This window comes from Zeugodacus cucurbitae, chromosome 6 (genome assembly GCF_028554725.1).
Source record: "Zeugodacus cucurbitae isolate PBARC_wt_2022May chromosome 6, idZeuCucr1.2, whole genome shotgun sequence".
Lineage (NCBI taxonomy): Eukaryota > Metazoa > Arthropoda > Insecta > Diptera > Tephritidae > Zeugodacus > Zeugodacus cucurbitae.
Window position 1 is genome coordinate 42257247 of NC_071671.1, and position 16888 is coordinate 42274134.

At 35.2% G+C, this 16888-nt stretch overlaps 1 protein-coding gene across 1 annotated transcript in view; it reads left to right on the forward strand.

Annotated features, from left to right (window-relative positions):
- LOC105216086 (protein scabrous) overlaps positions 1 to 14495 on the forward strand; it is an 80552-nt gene extending 66057 nt beyond the window's left edge. The window contains exons 3-4 of the mRNA XM_011190366.3: positions 1508 to 2074; positions 6765 to 14495. Of these exons, the coding sequence (XP_011188668.2) occupies positions 1508 to 2074; positions 6765 to 7820 (1623 nt within the window). The 3' untranslated portion in view covers positions 7821 to 14495. The remainder of the gene's footprint in view (positions 1 to 1507; positions 2075 to 6764) is intronic.
- Positions 14496 to 16888: the final 2393 nt, after the last annotated feature.

Genomic DNA, 16888 nt, shown 5'->3' on the forward strand with positions numbered 1-16888 from the left:
AAATAACTACAACTGTATAAAAGACCTCACCTTCCCACATCGTTTTACAATTTTTCGCCATTTCTCCAAATTTCAATGGTGTGCCACATTTTGTGCTCTTTTCGGTCGGCCTCACCTATACAAGCACACATGTATGCATGTGTAAACCAGAATTCTGTGAATGAAAATTCGCCACTAGCCTATGGGGTACCACAATTTGTCGCAGCCTCCAGTGGTCGTGCAGCTGGTCGTGTGCTTGCAGCATTCACACATGTATTTTCCATATTTAAAATCTTCCATTCATGGACTCGGGCATATTTTTTCACTTTTGAATATTTTTGTATATATTTACTTTGCTTCAGAGTTTGTGAAAGCCTCGCAATTTCCACATTTAACTACTGAAACTTTAACAAAACCGCGCAGACTTCTAAGCATATTTTATGAAGAAGAGAGGTTGCTGCTTTCTAGAATTGGCCATGTCGAACATACTGACTTCTACTTCGAATTCGCAACTTTTAAAATATATTACAAACATTATTTGCTCCTCTGTACTAACAGCTAAGCGGATTGAGACAGGTTTTATATAATTTATTCAATAGCTGTTAATATTAATCTTTCATATTTTTTTAATTTCAATGAAAATCAATTATCAGGTGATTTTATTTCACTGTAATAAGTTGTTAAATTTGTTTTGACCTTTTTCCTTTGTAAAAACATAGCCAATAATATTCATCACATTGTAATATTTATTCGAGTTTGAAGAAATGCTCTGTAAGTGAGCAATAATTTTAATGTCATTGATACCGTTATGGTTTGAAAACTCATTTGTCTTCTCGATTATGTAAGACCAGCGCCTAACCTGCCTTTCCTCCAAGCTTTCTAAAAAAAATCAAAAACTTAAATTTATTTTATTAGTGAGTTGGTAACTCCGCTCCAAAATCTTTAAGCTAAAGAATTTCTAAATTTAATTCGTGAGTTGCCAACTCTACTCCGAAATGATCAAAATGAAGAATTTCTGTATGCCCGTGAAAGACTTTCATAAACCCTCTACGTTTGGAACTGAAATTTTAAATAACTAGCCATCGGTATTATAGTTCAAGATGGTAACTCTATTCTTAAATTTATTTAAAGAAAACCGATCAGAAAGTAATACTGGAATCGTCCTTAATCCCTTACAATTGGTACATATTTTGTTGTAATATAATATATTGTGCTCACTTCTACTACAATCAAAAGGTGGCAACTCTAATCAAAACAACGATCTAATCAAAAATATAAAACAACAATTATATTTCAGCCTAATATAATTGTTGTTTTATTATTATTGTTGTTTTATTAAACTAATTATTAATATTATTTGGGTGGAACTGAATCCGGGTTCGCTCTGGTTATGTAGTGTCGGCTCTCATTCGAATGTAGTGTTAATTGCAACGTCATTTCATTTACTAATCTAACAAGTCAGTTAATTTCGCATTCATTATGTCATGTGATGACACTAACTTCAATTCTTCATTCTCTCCAATTGCAGCTAATCAACGACCCACTAACCGCCGATCACAAGCGCCGCCATTGCCGTTTCCAGCGCCAACAAATCCATGAACTCCAACTGGCACAACACTCACTCAAATCCCAATTGAACGAACTGAAGTATCATCGCATTGGCGAACGTGTACGCAACCTGGAAATCGAACAGCATCGCATGGCCGATGCCAATTTCAATTTGAGTCGACAAATTGCCTCGCTCGATAAACTGCACACTTCAATGCTGGAGCTGCTCGAAGATGTCGAGAGTTTGCAAACGAAAATGGATAAAAGCCTGCCAGAGTTGAGGCATGAAATTTCCAAATTAGAATTCACCAGCGCCCAACTAACCGCCGAGCAGAGTCTGCTGCGTGAGGAGGGCAAAAATGTGGCGCGTTCAGTGCAGGCGATGGCGGTGAGTGTCAGTACGTTGCAGGATGAACGCGATGCCAATAAACAAATGCAGGTGGCAGTGGCGCAGTTGCGTGGCAAGTTGGACCGCCTGGAGAGCGTGTCGCAGGATATGCAACGGGCGGTGATGCAACAGCAGAAACAGCATAGCATGGAGCACAAGGTGAGTTGTAGTTGTGTATTCTGTGCGTCTTGTGTAAGGTGTGCACGGTTTCTGTGAGTTTGGAGGCAAATTAATTGAGTTGTTTTGCACAGCTGGGGTTTGCCACTCCAGTCCAGTTGTTCTGCGTTAAGCTACATTAAGCCGCAGGGAATAGGTACGTTGAGATTGCGGCAATAGTCACTTGTAAGTATACAGGCCGATAAATGGAAAGCAGTTAATAGTTGGAATTAATTCGACGAAATAACTATTCCTCCATTATGTCGATAACTGAATCTGAAATAGTAACAAAAACACTTTTCTAGTAGAGGTCAACAGCTGACCTTTGTTTGGGATAGTATTACTGTTATTTTGGCATGTAGTTTTGCTTCGAGGCCATCAGTGATCTAGTGCTTTACCTGCGATCAGAAAATAAAATTAATCGATCAATACTCGGTGAAATATTTCAATACCGGAACTACATACATAATTTTCCTTACGCCTGAAGTCTGTTCAGACCAATTTCATACATAGTTCGAAACACATAGAGTCAACGTATCTTTTTCGGTTCATATCGCCTGGCAACAGCAGTATGGAAACCAATCTACGATTTCATTGAGTTAAAGAAAAAATATATTCAATTACATTTAAACTTATAGTTTTCAAATTTTTAAAATTCATTTAATTTTAGAACTATAAATTTTTAAAGCGAAAATATTTAGTATTAAATTGATAAAGCTAGAAAATTAAATAAAAATGTGCGCGTAAACTATTATGAAATTTTTTAAAATTGAATTTAATAAACAGGTGGCAACTACAGATATTTTCTCTGAACTTTTTCTACAACTTATAAAAATGTAATATTTTGCATACAGTAAAAGCTCTTTATTCGCGGGGTATATGTTCCATAAATATGCCGCGAATACAGAAACCGTGAATACGGGATGGTAATTTATATGGGATTATAGGGGATATGTTCCTAGGTAACAAAAAAAAAAAAAACAAATAGGTATATAAAAAAATTATTTAATTGAAGTTTTTGAACATTTTAGTTAATTATCTTAAGGATTAGGCAATGGTTTGAATTTTGAAATTTTTTCTTGCTTAGCAGTTTTCAAAAGCTCCTTCAATTCAGACTGATACACAGCAGTCGCATTAGCAATTTGTCTCTTAAAAATTAGACTTCGTTCCATAGACGGATCAATGTTCATAAAGAAATCGCAGAATTCAATTGCCATTCTTAATCCTTCACTAAGAGGTTGTGTTCAGTTCCATGTGAGCCTCTTCTATATGGAAATATTACCAAAAGTTCAAAAATATTGCGAAAATAGTGGACTATTTAACATTTTCTTGCAATAAGATCTATTTTACTTTTTTATTAGTCCATTCGACAAGAATATTGGGTTGGATACCTATTGGAATAATTTCATTATTAAGTATGTGCTTATTAGATCCGTGAATAAAAAATTTTTTAGTCGCGAATATAGAAATTGGGTCTCATTTTTTTAATCCGCGAATAGCGAAAACGCGAATAAAGGAAGCGCGAATAAGGAGGAGAAGCTGGTAATACAGTAACCAAATTTATAAAATTAAATTTTTGAAACAGGTGGCAACTACAAACTTTTTTATGCGTTGTAAGCTTGCTTCATTCAACTTATAAAAAGGGTTACTTAAATTTGAAAGTTCTATTATTATATTATATGTTTATATTTTTTTTGTTTCAAACATATTACAACATTCTGTGGTTCAAACCATTCAACATTATATCGACCACCCAAAATATATGAATGCAATTAATGCAGCATACACTGAATACGATGGTCCTCCGTTAACTGCTGGCGTGACGGTATTTCGTAGCGCTGCACAAATCCGTTGCAGTGAATAAAATTTATAGGGGTTCAATTTAATAGGAATTAATATTTTCAAAGTCGGTTTCACATATGAAATTTTGTAAATCGCTTCTAACCGGTCCAACTCTCTTTAGATGATCTGTTGTCAGCTAGCCCAAGGCAATTAGATACACAAGCCACCACAGATCTTCACTTTCATATATCAATTAGTGGTCATATAAATAATTGAATCATTACGTGAGTAAGTCTCTTTTTAAGCATGATTACCGCAATATAAGTTATTGTTTATACTGAATTACAGTTACGATTTTATTGTAAATTCACTTTTCAACGCTTCGTTTGCTTTCGCGCAAAGCACATTCCGTTAGTGCAATTTCACTGCTGTGACAATGCATTTTCGCTCATTCAATAATTTCAAAATTGTCAGCGCAATATAATGTAAATTTCCGTTACAACAGCAATCAGCTTAAATAAAGCACAAATATCAAGCACAAAAAACATTACCGATTCATTGTTGGCCACCACGAGGCAATCAGTCCGTGTCAACATATGCAAGGCCATCGTGTTAATGACCGGAAACACTTTGCTGTATTCATTTCCTGTGCATGTATGCACGCTGTGACCTTTTTGGAGAGCACAACTCATTTTTAAGCAATTTTCTATTATACTTTCGCAAAGTGCTGAAATAATAAAGCGAATTTAAAATTGCGCAAAACGAGAGGAAGCTCAACGAAAATGGCGAGGGCGGAAAGGAATAGAAAACGCACATAACGAGCGCAAATCTGCAGCATACGAGCTTAAATGGTAGCAATTTAGTGTGGCCAACGACGCGTGACTGTTTTGAAACTTTTGCTCCACCCTCGCCACAGCTCGTCTCGTCGCGCACTCACGCTCGTCCACTTGGTTGTGTGCAAGTGGAAGCGTTGTTGATTGTGTTGCCCAAGAACATTTTGTTTTCACTTCGCAGAGCACGCTGCTCGCATTACGTCGTTACAAGCGTACAACCTCTGATTTTTCTTCATTATTGTGAGCGGCGCTTGCTTTGTCCATGGCCACACGCCCGGCCACGCCAACATCCGTGCGTTCTAAGTTGGCATCCGTTTCCGTTAGCGTGCTGTGCGTTCTTTGGCGCTCCCTCCCTCTCTCTCGCTCTTTTTGCTTGCTTTTGTTGCTGTGACATCCGTTTGGCGTTGCTTTTGTCACTAATATGTACTACTTACATTTACATTCTGCATTTCCTGCGTGTGTGTGCATTGTGATTGCTGGTTTTCTTTTATTTCTATTTCTCTTGAATTTATACTTTCCGGCGTTCAGTGTGCGAGCTTGTTCAATTGCGTTCGCATGTCGACACCAGTTTACTCACTTCAGCAGCACATCTACCCACTCACTCACTCACTCATTTCTCTTACGAGTACTTTGCTATCGGCCGCCCACTTGCCACACTTTGACAGTCATTCGCTCAGTCACGCAAAACTAAACAATCAAAGCCCACTTCCCCCCTGTACCTCCTCTCTAAATATTCATCTCCAGCTAAACTGCCAACGCAACTGAATATCTCCAACCTATCTTCAATACTCCATCACTCGTCCAACTATGCTCGGTTCTTGCAGCTGTCGTTGGAATCTGCGTGGTCACCCGCTAACTGTCCGCCACTCAGACACTCTTAAATTTCACTTTGTTGACACGTTCTTTTCAAGCGTACCACACTTAAATTGTATTTCCGGCATAAAGACGACACAAAATGATTTCCGACGTGCTCCTGACATTCTCTATTCTCTATCATTTGCCTTTACAATTCACTTCCCTGCTGATTTCACTGCCTGACACACAGGGCACGAGTTGGTAGAGTGTAGGAATGTGTCTGCAATTGTAATGTGCCGTTGTTGGATAAAGATGAGGAGCATATTTTCGCTGGTCAACTTTAGCAAAGTGGCAAGTGAGAAAGATCTAAAAAGTAACAGTATACCGGCTGTGTATAAGCTGAGATACATTCCTAAACTGAAGCCAAAACACACGAAAAGCATTAGTCTGTCGTAGATAAGCTATTTGGAACGTCTACCTTCATCAAAGAAAAGTGACTTTATGCTTTAGACTGGAACGGAATACAGGATTAAGAACTGACTAGAACTGACAACGTTACCGATGAGGATTAACATCATACACTAATTATACGTTCCGCAATGTTCAGTTCAGGTCGTTAAAGGTGACTTTAAACTTGACTTGGTGAATTCAGACTTCATACGTCCCTTTCCAGAACTATATTTTCATCGGTCAGTCAGAGGTCAGTACTTCATCCTCGTCGCGACAACTTCGACAATTGGACTGAGCCTCACCGCGTGGTTGCTGAGTTACAATTTGGACTTGTTATTTACTATAAGACAGCAGAATCAAAATCCGCACAAGTGTCAGCAGTTGTCTACTGCTCACGCACAAAGCATAACAGTGCAATATTAATCCCCAAGTAGATAACGAATCTTCTAACCGTTACCAGTCTGACAATACTTTTGCAGGAGTGCAGAGAGCTTGCAATCTCGACGGTTTTATGACTAGCCTATACCAGAGTAAATGCTTCTTAAATTTTATAATAAATTCTGAGCTGAAATTCATCCCTGAAAAAGCTCTCTAGACGAGCTGTGAATAATTACGAATTATGAGTAAGTGAAATGACAAACAACGTCAACGTTTCGGCTTTCGTTGACAAAAATAGAAATATGTCAAACCAAACACATTATATTAATTTAATATTTAAACTAAACATATACCATATCATGGCATATAAGGGCCATTCAACTTTGAAACCACAACACTCTAAAATATTACGAGACATTTTAACACAGACGCATATTTCTTTAATCTCTTTGCAGTTACACCACTCACACCAAAAGCATCACAATCACCAGCACCGAGAGACCAGCAACAACAAGAATAACAATGACGACAACAACAACATTGCAGCGGCAACCGCAGAGGCACATGGCGCTGAGTCGCTTGTCGCCAAGCTCGAAAATGTCGAAGAACAATATGAGTCCATTATACAGAATCTCCCACAGGATTGCAGCGAAGCGCCAACCGGCAGTGATGCCGGTCTCTTTATGATTTCACCAGCCGGCCAGCAACGACCACGCATGGTGCATTGCAGCGCCGACGGTTGGACCACCATACAGCGTCGTTACGATGGCAGCGCCGATTTCAATCGTTCATGGGCTGATTATGCCGCCGGTTTCGGACAACCAGCCGGCGAATACTGGATTGGCAATGAACAGCTACATCATTTGACACGCAACAATTGCACACAACTTCGTATACTCATGCAGGATATCTATGATAATGTATGGCTGGCACAATACGATCGCTTCTATATTTCGTCGCGCGCCGATGGCTATCGTCTGAATACCGCCGGATACAGTGGCAATGCCTCCGATGCGCTCGACTACCAGCAGGGCATGCAGTTCTCGGCGATCGATGTCGATCGTGACATTTCACAGACGCACTGCGCCGCCAACTATGAGGGTGGCTGGTGGTTCTCGCATTGTCAGCACGCCAATCTAAACGGACGCTACAATTTGGGCTTGACTTGGTTCGATGCGGCACGCAATGAATGGATTGCCGTCAAAATTAGTCAAATGCTAATTAAACGCCAACCGGCGGCTAAGTGCAGTGCCGCACTGACAGCTGCGGAAGCGACGATGACAACAACATGGCATACAGCGTCCGTAGCGACGTCGCCGACGTCATCGTCGTCGTCATCACCATCGCTGCCGGCAGCGCCTGCGGCTGGTCAGCACGAGTTGACGGATAGTGCGCGCTCGGAGGCAATGCCTGTGGCGGCGGTGCTGCCAGCCGCAGCGAATAGCGCGACGCATCGGCCAGTGCGCTCGCCGGCAACGATAGCGATGTATGCTTCCGCGGCGCGTCTGTAAAGTGCTGCTCGGCACGAACACACCAATTCATATGTAGTGTAGAGATGATGATGTGGGCGCCACCAAAGTCATGCCTGCGACACAGTTTGCGTATGCAGTGCGTTTGTTGATATGTCTGTAAATATGGTAGTGGCATATATGCGGCGGCGCATATACGATTACGTTGTATATGCGTGCGTAAATGTATGCCGAGAACTGATTTGATTTTTCAATTTATGTGCGTGGGTAAGCAAAAGCATTGCGTTGCGGTGTATTTATTTAGTCCAAAGTTACTAATTGAGTTAAGTTTTGTATGTGTGTGTGAGTGCCTGCGATTTATACTTAGACAATTATATATACATATGTATGTAATGTTAAGTAACATTATGGAAAATAGTTGCTTTTTTGAAGTATTATGTAGTGGAAACGAAGCAGTGAATTGAGAGTTGTTTATATGTAATTAAATGAGTACTGAACAAGCATAGATTTTAGCTTAGTGTAAACTAAAACTCTTTTCTACTCGCATACATTCCAGTAAACCAAGTATTTTTTTTATTAAAAGTTTTAATTAAACAATTAATATTAGTATTCTCTTTAGAAAATAAATAATTAATTTAATAAATTTTTTTCTGGGAGTATTATTAATAAGTATTCGAATTCGAATTTATGTTCTTGGCAAGTTCAAATTATCTAAAAAATATTTTTTATTTAAATTCCGACTATTGGCCTATAGTCGCTATGCACCTAAAATTATTTTTGAAAAAATAAAAAAATAAAAATTATTTTCAACAAAGTTAAAAATTCATTAAATCATAAATTTTTTAATTATCATTTATAAGCATAAATATTATTATTTTATCTAAGAAAATTTGATAATTTTAAAATATATTATTGGTATATATTTCAATAATTATTTTTTCAAAAAATATACATTTTTTCCTTTGTAATTTTCTTATATGCATTTAAGTTTTTTTAAGTATTTTAATTTTTAAGCATTAGTATTTTAATTTTTAAGCATTAGTCTTTTAAATATGACAAACTTTCATACAAAAATCATAAAATGAACATAATTCTGTGACCACTGCTGAGAACGCCTAAGAAGATTGTGAATATAAAATTCAACACAACCGATTACCACCCCACTACACTCGCACTTTTGTGAGAATTATTTTCATGTCTGCCTTCATAAAAAAATATTTATTGGAATCTATTTGACTAACAATAGCAATCTACATCGAAATGTAACCGAATTCCCAACACTCACTCAATTTTAGTAAAGCATATCAGCCACCTGCTAGCGGCAATACAGAATATAAAACTTCAAATAATTACACCAACAATTCCATAGGCATTTATGCAATGAAAACAGAAAATACCATTTGCAAACAGTTAACAATAAAATGTTGTTATTTTTGCTTATTTACAGCTTTTAACCTTAGTTATTGCAGTGCGCTCTTGTAGTTCATTTCATTTAATATTTCAATAAAACATTTTCCTTCTCAATTACTTCGCATAACTCACTTTTGATTATACAAAGTGCAGCTGTAATGCCCATAAATATAATTGAAATTACTGTAAATAAATTTTCTAAGAAAACAAACAAGCAAAAAGCGTTATTTAATTTCCATTCACCCACTTAAAAGCTACTCAGTGTTTGAGCGTAAATAAAAGCTGGGTGTTGTGTGTGCACAGCATTAGGGTAACTCCTACAATGCAAATGGAATGGAGTGAACAATTGTTGAATGCAATAGTTAAAAGAGTAAATTGTAATAAATTGTGCTGGGCAATGTTAGGAATAAGCGGAGAAACGTATTTCATATTTCAGTTTCAGTCTCAGTGAACTTAAAAATAAACTCTATTGCTATTGAAAAATTAGTTTGAAATCATTTAAAATAATGATTAATAAATGTATTTTTACTCTATAAAAACTATTAGTAAAAGAAAGTAAAGATTTCCAAAACTGTAAACAACTATAGAAGCACAATTTTGTTACATCACAAAATGCTTATAAGGCGAATAGCTAAGGTACCGTTATCATATTATGGCAAGCAAAATTTTAAAGAGGTCCTCTAGTAGTAGTTTGATAACCAAATTTCCCTATAAACGCATGCCCATTGGAAGTGGGATTGGAATTATACAACTAAAAGTATGTGCTCGTCCAGTAGGACCTCACAGAAGGCTAGATAAAAGAACGTACATGAAGAACCACATTAATGTACAAAATGCAAATATACCATTTCAATTTACTGACATTTTTAAATTAAATACATATTGAGTGTATGCATTCATATATAGCATGCTGTATACGGAAAAATTAATTGAGCTTAATTGAATATTAATGTGCACACTTTGCATTGAATTGCACGTGAAATATGCACAAAGAGAGAGGAGTGGTGGAAAAAAACGTGCATAAAAGGTATGGGACACAATATGAATAGCAAATAATTATAGCTAATTGACAATGCATTTTGAGGTACAGTTTTTCATTGGAAATTATTTATATGACGTACCTATGACAAAGGCGAAACATTTATTAATTTTTAATAAATTTTAAAGCTATATATTTTTGTAAGCAACATTATATTTGAATTCGAGACGTTATGTGTAATTTCGGAATAATCAGCTAATTTTAATTGAATATATGCTTATATATTTCAGCTTTCGAAATTTACGAAATGTTGTTACTTCAATATAAATGTTGTGTAAATTGATGCCGAATACCAACAACTAAGCATGCTATATTTGTCAATTGGTATTAACTTTATGTTCAATAGTATAGTAGAAGTTAGCTGATGATTTTCAATAACTAAAAGACCTGGAACCTTTTGAATCGCATATTTGCACGATCCTTCATAGGTTTAAGGCATAAAGCTAAGTGTACCACACTAAATTTTTATTGTCAACTTTGATCAGATTACTTACCCAGAGCAAAGGTTCAAGCAAATTTTCTTTGCTTTCTAATTTATTTTTTGATAGTACACATTTTATTTTTAAACGTGACAAAATCGATCCCAACCACCAGGTTATTGTAATTAAGTGTTAGCTGAGAGCTGTGAGCCAAGCAAATGATTAATTATTTCACACATTAAACGCTAAGCAACAGCTCTAGAATACGCTGACATATTAAGCAGGCATGCAAATTCGACTACAATATGTATTGTATATAGAGAGAGAGAGATTTGAATATCTACAGCAGTGAGCAACAACAGCTAGCGTTTATTTTGCGCATAGCCATGAAGGCAAATATTTTCGCAGGCACACACACACACAATACGTCTGCATAGCAATTACTTACTCTCCGGCGAATTCGCACAAAACCAAACCAGACATTTTAGCCATATAATTCAGCATTTGTCGAATCCACACATTGAATGCCCTGCAGTCATTCTCACCAGTTCTATCGCCATCCACCACCGCCTTGCCGCAGTGCTGACCTACTTCCGGCATACGCGCATCATATTGAGCTTCGACATGCAATTCATGGCAAGTCTCGAAAACTGTAACTGGCTACGCCGCAACGGTATTCATGTGCGCAACGCGAGGCTGCCACGCAGCAACCAACAACCGACCAGCAACCGGCGAGCAGCCAACAAATTAATCTAAAACAATTGCCGCGCAAGCATTTTACGAAAATAAACAAAACTCTCGCACACAAACACACACACTGCCAAATGCATTGCGGTGCACGGTGCACGGTGTGCGCTGTGTAGCGTGCAATTCGGGTTTTCTAATATTTTTCACGCAAAAATAATCCATTTCCATTTGCATTCGCTGTGCACTCAATGCGATTGCCGGGCAATATGTCTAGCGCGTGGATTTGGTAGCAACTGACCGTGCTGAATTTATGTTTCTTATTTTTATTTCTTTATTTTTTATTTTTGTTTTTTTTTTTGCTGCTGTTGTTTCGTGCGCTATTCATTCAGCAAAATTAATTTTTTTATCACTGCACTTTCTTATACCGATTTGACTGCAGTGCTGTAGTTACACAAAAGACGCGCAGCGGTTTAAATGAATTGCTGCTGTGGCAAATAGAAGAGGAATTCATGCACAATAAACAATATATACATTAATATACAGATATATATAAATATTTCTACATTAACATCACTATTTTCTTAAGCCTTATTCGTGGTAATATTTTATTAGAGCTCAGCATTTTTATTTATTTTATTGCCGCCATTATTTCATTTCATTCTCAACCAATTTTCATTAGTTCTTACCTGCTATTTTCCGTTTTTTCTTCTATTCCGTCTATTTTGTTTTCATTATCCCGCGCTTTTCTCCCTAAATTGGGTTCGTAAAATCATTTCGCTTGCCACAGCTTTGCTTTGACACTAGCTTTGCGAATTCCGAGGATTATTTTTAGCGTTGCTCGCTTTATTTCTTTTCAATTTAAATAAATAGTTTTGTTGGCATGAAAAAACAACAATGTTAAGTGCAAAAGCTCTCAGTTGATCCTCTCTTTTTAAATGCCAAAATTTATACGACTTACGAAACGAAATGTACACGGACATACAAATATGTTATTTTAAATATATATTTGATATTTTAGTGTAGCAATAATGACTACGACCCTCTTCGATTTCGAAAAAGCGCATACAATATTTGCAAATTTGAATAAAAGTGGACTAAAATTTTTATTTCAACTGAAATCTTCTACAAGCAACATTGCATTATTTTTTCACGTGTCATTGTGCTGAAGCTACTCACACGTGTCACACTTTTTGCAATGCTACAATGACAAAAGAACTTGTTTAGTATACTCAGTATTGGCTTGCTTGACAATGTTGCTCATACGCCATGGCAGGTCAAAATGCTTGCTCTTAGTATAAGCGCATATATAGTAATTATTTCATTTATATGCACGTAGATATTTTTGTACGGAATTAAGCTAACTAAATTTTACTTATGTTATTTGATCTTATGGAGGCATTTTAAATAGGTGGTGTCAGTATAATGGCGTTTCAATCATAACTTGTCTTCTTATTATCTTCTTAAGTTGTTTTTAAGCATACTGATATCAATTCTCTTATTCTTTTTATGCAAATTTTTAGGTATATAATATGCAGAAAAGAATTCAAAACTACATTTCACATAAATTTTATAAAATAATGCTCCAAATTGGCATGCATTGAAATGTTACTCATACGCCAAGGCACTCATCATTGCATTTTTGGAAACTTTGAATTTTATGTGGTATGAACTTTGAATGTAGCTTTGAATAACTTGTCAACTTCGTAACTCGAAATTATTTTAAATTATTTCAAACGAATGCTGGTTTTTAGTTAACTGTGGTTAATTAATTTTTTAACTCCTTCTCGTAGCTTTTCTCTACGATGTTTGAGGAAAGTAGCTATACAAATATACTCAATACACATCACACATTAAAAAAAAAAACGTTTTTACTTGCATTACAAACTTATTTCTTTCAATCACACACACACACATCATACAATACAACGCATATCAACATTAAAAAACAGGAATTATGACAAAAAGTAGCTTAATGCATACATGTATAGTTTGTATGAGTATATGTATGTAAGTGCATAAGAATACTAGCTTCTAAGGAATTGAGACAAATAATAAATATATAGCGATAATGTAGACAAAATATGATATTTGAGAAAAAACAGAAAACTAATTTTGTAGCTCAGAATGTATTTAAGATATAAATGTAATATTTAGTAAAAATAATATTGTTTATGTCGCCATATCAGTAGTGCGTTATAAGTTTTAGCGCAAATATAAAACGAAAAAGACACATATGTATACATATAAATATATATATATATAATAATTTATAAATGTGCTTCTAAGACATATTGTTACTATTATTTCTGTATGTGTGTTTGTGTGTGCATGTAGGAGCATTAGTTGTATTTAAGCAAATGTATAACGAGTATTTCCAGTAAATTATAAGTGTATTAAAGCATATGAATTAAACTAGTGGAAATAATATATTTGTATGTTATAATGTAAAAAAAAACTGTATAAAATCACGATGTATGCATCAAAACCCCTCCAAAATGGAAGCAGGCATTTTTTATGACTCCAATAGCAACTAATGAAATATGAGAAATAAATATGTATGTGACGAAATGAGAAATGAGAAACGACTGTAAAAAGAAACAAAAACTCTAGTAATAATGCCAAAGAGTAAACGACACAAATAAAAGCAGAAAACAATAAAAAATAATGAATAAATGAAAAGTAAATAAAATCCTCAGATCTAAGCATAATCATTAAACATACATACATATTTCAAGTGGCAAACAAACTCTACCAAAAATTATTTGTACGCAAAAAAGCAAAATAAAAAAAAAAGAAATAAGAATTTTTGACGAAAGCACCAAACTTTGACTTTGACTTTGACTTTGTCACCAAACAGGACACACTTAACAACCCAGCTAAATATATACATATAAAACTAGTATATACGATATAAATATATGTGAGTATGAGTGTATATCAGTATATACAAAGACATATATATATGTATAGACATTAAGTTCTTGTAATTGTAATTGTTGCTAAGCTTAAGTATAAGTATTATAACTGTAACTGTAACTCTATATGTACGCATGTGTAGGAAAAGGCGTTGAATTTTCAATACCAGACAGCAATGTGCTAAGAAAATATGAAAATATATGCATATAATGGAAATTAATTAATAATAAAAACCGTATGAATAAGTCCTCAATTTTCAACTGAGTTTTAATTTCATTAAGTTGACTTCTTTTTTTTTGCATTCACTTTCAATTTATTAATTCTTCCATATGTCATCTACATTTGTAGTTGAAAATTGTTTTACCGCTGAAAATTAATGATGCCCGCTTATTGCTCACAATTGCTCATCAGCATAAATATTTAATTATACGCAATTAATGCAATCGCTGGCGCATATGTCTGTGTCTGTGTACCTGCGCTTGAAAGCACCTCTGCGTCGTGTGTTATGCACATAAATACTACATGCTGTAATACCCTGCAGCGATTGCGCTTTTGTAGTTCGCACTGCCGCTGGCAATAACAATTCTTAATTATGCTTTTATTTACAACGCATGTTGCCGCTGTCAAAGTTCGAGATTTAAAGCTCATATCTTTTTTTGTAATTTTCAATGAATACTGAAAAAAAATCATTTGACAGTGAATTGAAATCTGTCCAAGCAATGCCAAGGTAATCATAAATCCGAGCTTTCAGGTACGAGCTTAAAGCTCCAAGAATAAAAACGAATACGCTCATCATTATTAAGTCCGTAAACGTTTCAAATACTAAATAGTTTTATCTCCCACTTTTGATTACAAGACGATGCAGTTCCTGGCTTCCAAACAAAATATCCAGATTTATAAGCAAATGTGATTCAAAGATAACTTTACAATATGGAAACATATTTTCTGTGATTTTTTTCATTAAGGACTCAAAAAAAAAAATATAAAAGCACTAGAGGCATTATCCATCTCATCCATTATCACCCTCCATCTGTTGTTGGCACTGTTGCCTTTGTGATCCTTTTGTCATTGCTAAGATGCCCAATGATTCATGGTGCGAATTGAATCGGGACCCACGATAGATTATGAAGAGTCTTCAAACAGGATTAAACAAGTTATACTAAGACACTAAGAAAATTATGTCTATCAAAATTTAAGCAAATGTGGATTACAACTCAACTCCATTACAGTTGAAATTTTGGTAATACCGTAATCCACACAACCAGTAAAAAAATTATTATCTTTCACCTTTTTTGTGGTCGCAACATCAACAGCTGATCACCTTACTAGTTAAGGTACAACCCTTTCTATTTTAAATACAAACAATCAAATTAAATTTGCAATAAAATATGAATGAAAAGACATTCAACCGTTACTACAGCTTTCCCTTGCTTGGAGCTGAAAAATTCGAAGAATAGTCGAGTACTAGCGAAGCATTTTTTAGTATTAGAATACTGTAAAGAATACATGTTAGCTCTTTAGCAATCTCTAACTAAATTGTATTGAGTAATTGCCAAATTAATCAGCTATTCAGATCATCAGGTTGACAACTTCAATAAACGTAGAATTAAACTGGCTGTTTTAATAAGTAATGCCAAGAAATAAGTTTAGTTGTTTTCAAGTTGAGTTGTTTTAATTTCAGTTCAACCAATACGAGTTGAAAAACTTAATGCCGAAGAGAGATTACATTAAAAAAAATCAATTAATATTTTTGGTTTTTATGATGCGTAACAGTCTGTTGCTGTCGCTATACGTAGGATAAGAGCAACATTAAAAGTGATTTTATCCACGATATATCTATCACAAGTGAACCCTCACAAATTGGTTTCCTTTTGCCTAGAGGGTTCGTGCTGTGTCCATACGCACCCTTTCATTACAATTTACACTACATAAATATATTGCAAATTGCATAAATAATGCAAAACAGCACATTAACAACACTCATTCATTTATATTGTTAATTACATTTTCCTGTATTGCATTTTTAATTAAACCAAAACTTTTTGAACTTTTTCATCGTTTTGTGATGAACATGATGCGTCTGACATATATCAGTGGCGTAAATATTTTAATGTCAAAAATTATTATAAAATGCACTCGCAAATTGCAAATAAACCCAGTTTGGGTAAGGTTCCAATTAGTTGATTACTTAAATATTTCACTCGAAGCTAATAGCCTCGACAAACGAGCAAAATTAATGGAAGTTTAGAAATGCTAACACACATAGAAATTTTCACATTTTCGTGAAGTGAAAAAGGATTTTTTTTTTTCATATATTTCTTTATTTATTGAATCTGCTCTTTGGAGCCTAACAATAAGTTATAAAATCTTAATTCTAATTAAAACTAGACAAGCTCAACCAATTGATTGAGTTGTTTTGGTGAAACGTTGCTCCTCAGTGTGCTGGCATATCTCTTCTTTTTAGACGTGATTGATTACAAGAATGTAATAAAGCATTAGCCAATGGGTTTGGGTGATCGCGGAGTTTCGATAAATATTTATTTCTGCTGTTCTCTACTTCTTTCTTTACCATGAGAATACCAAGATCTTTATGGATATTTTCATTACGCATATACCATGGTGAGCACGTGATTGTTAAG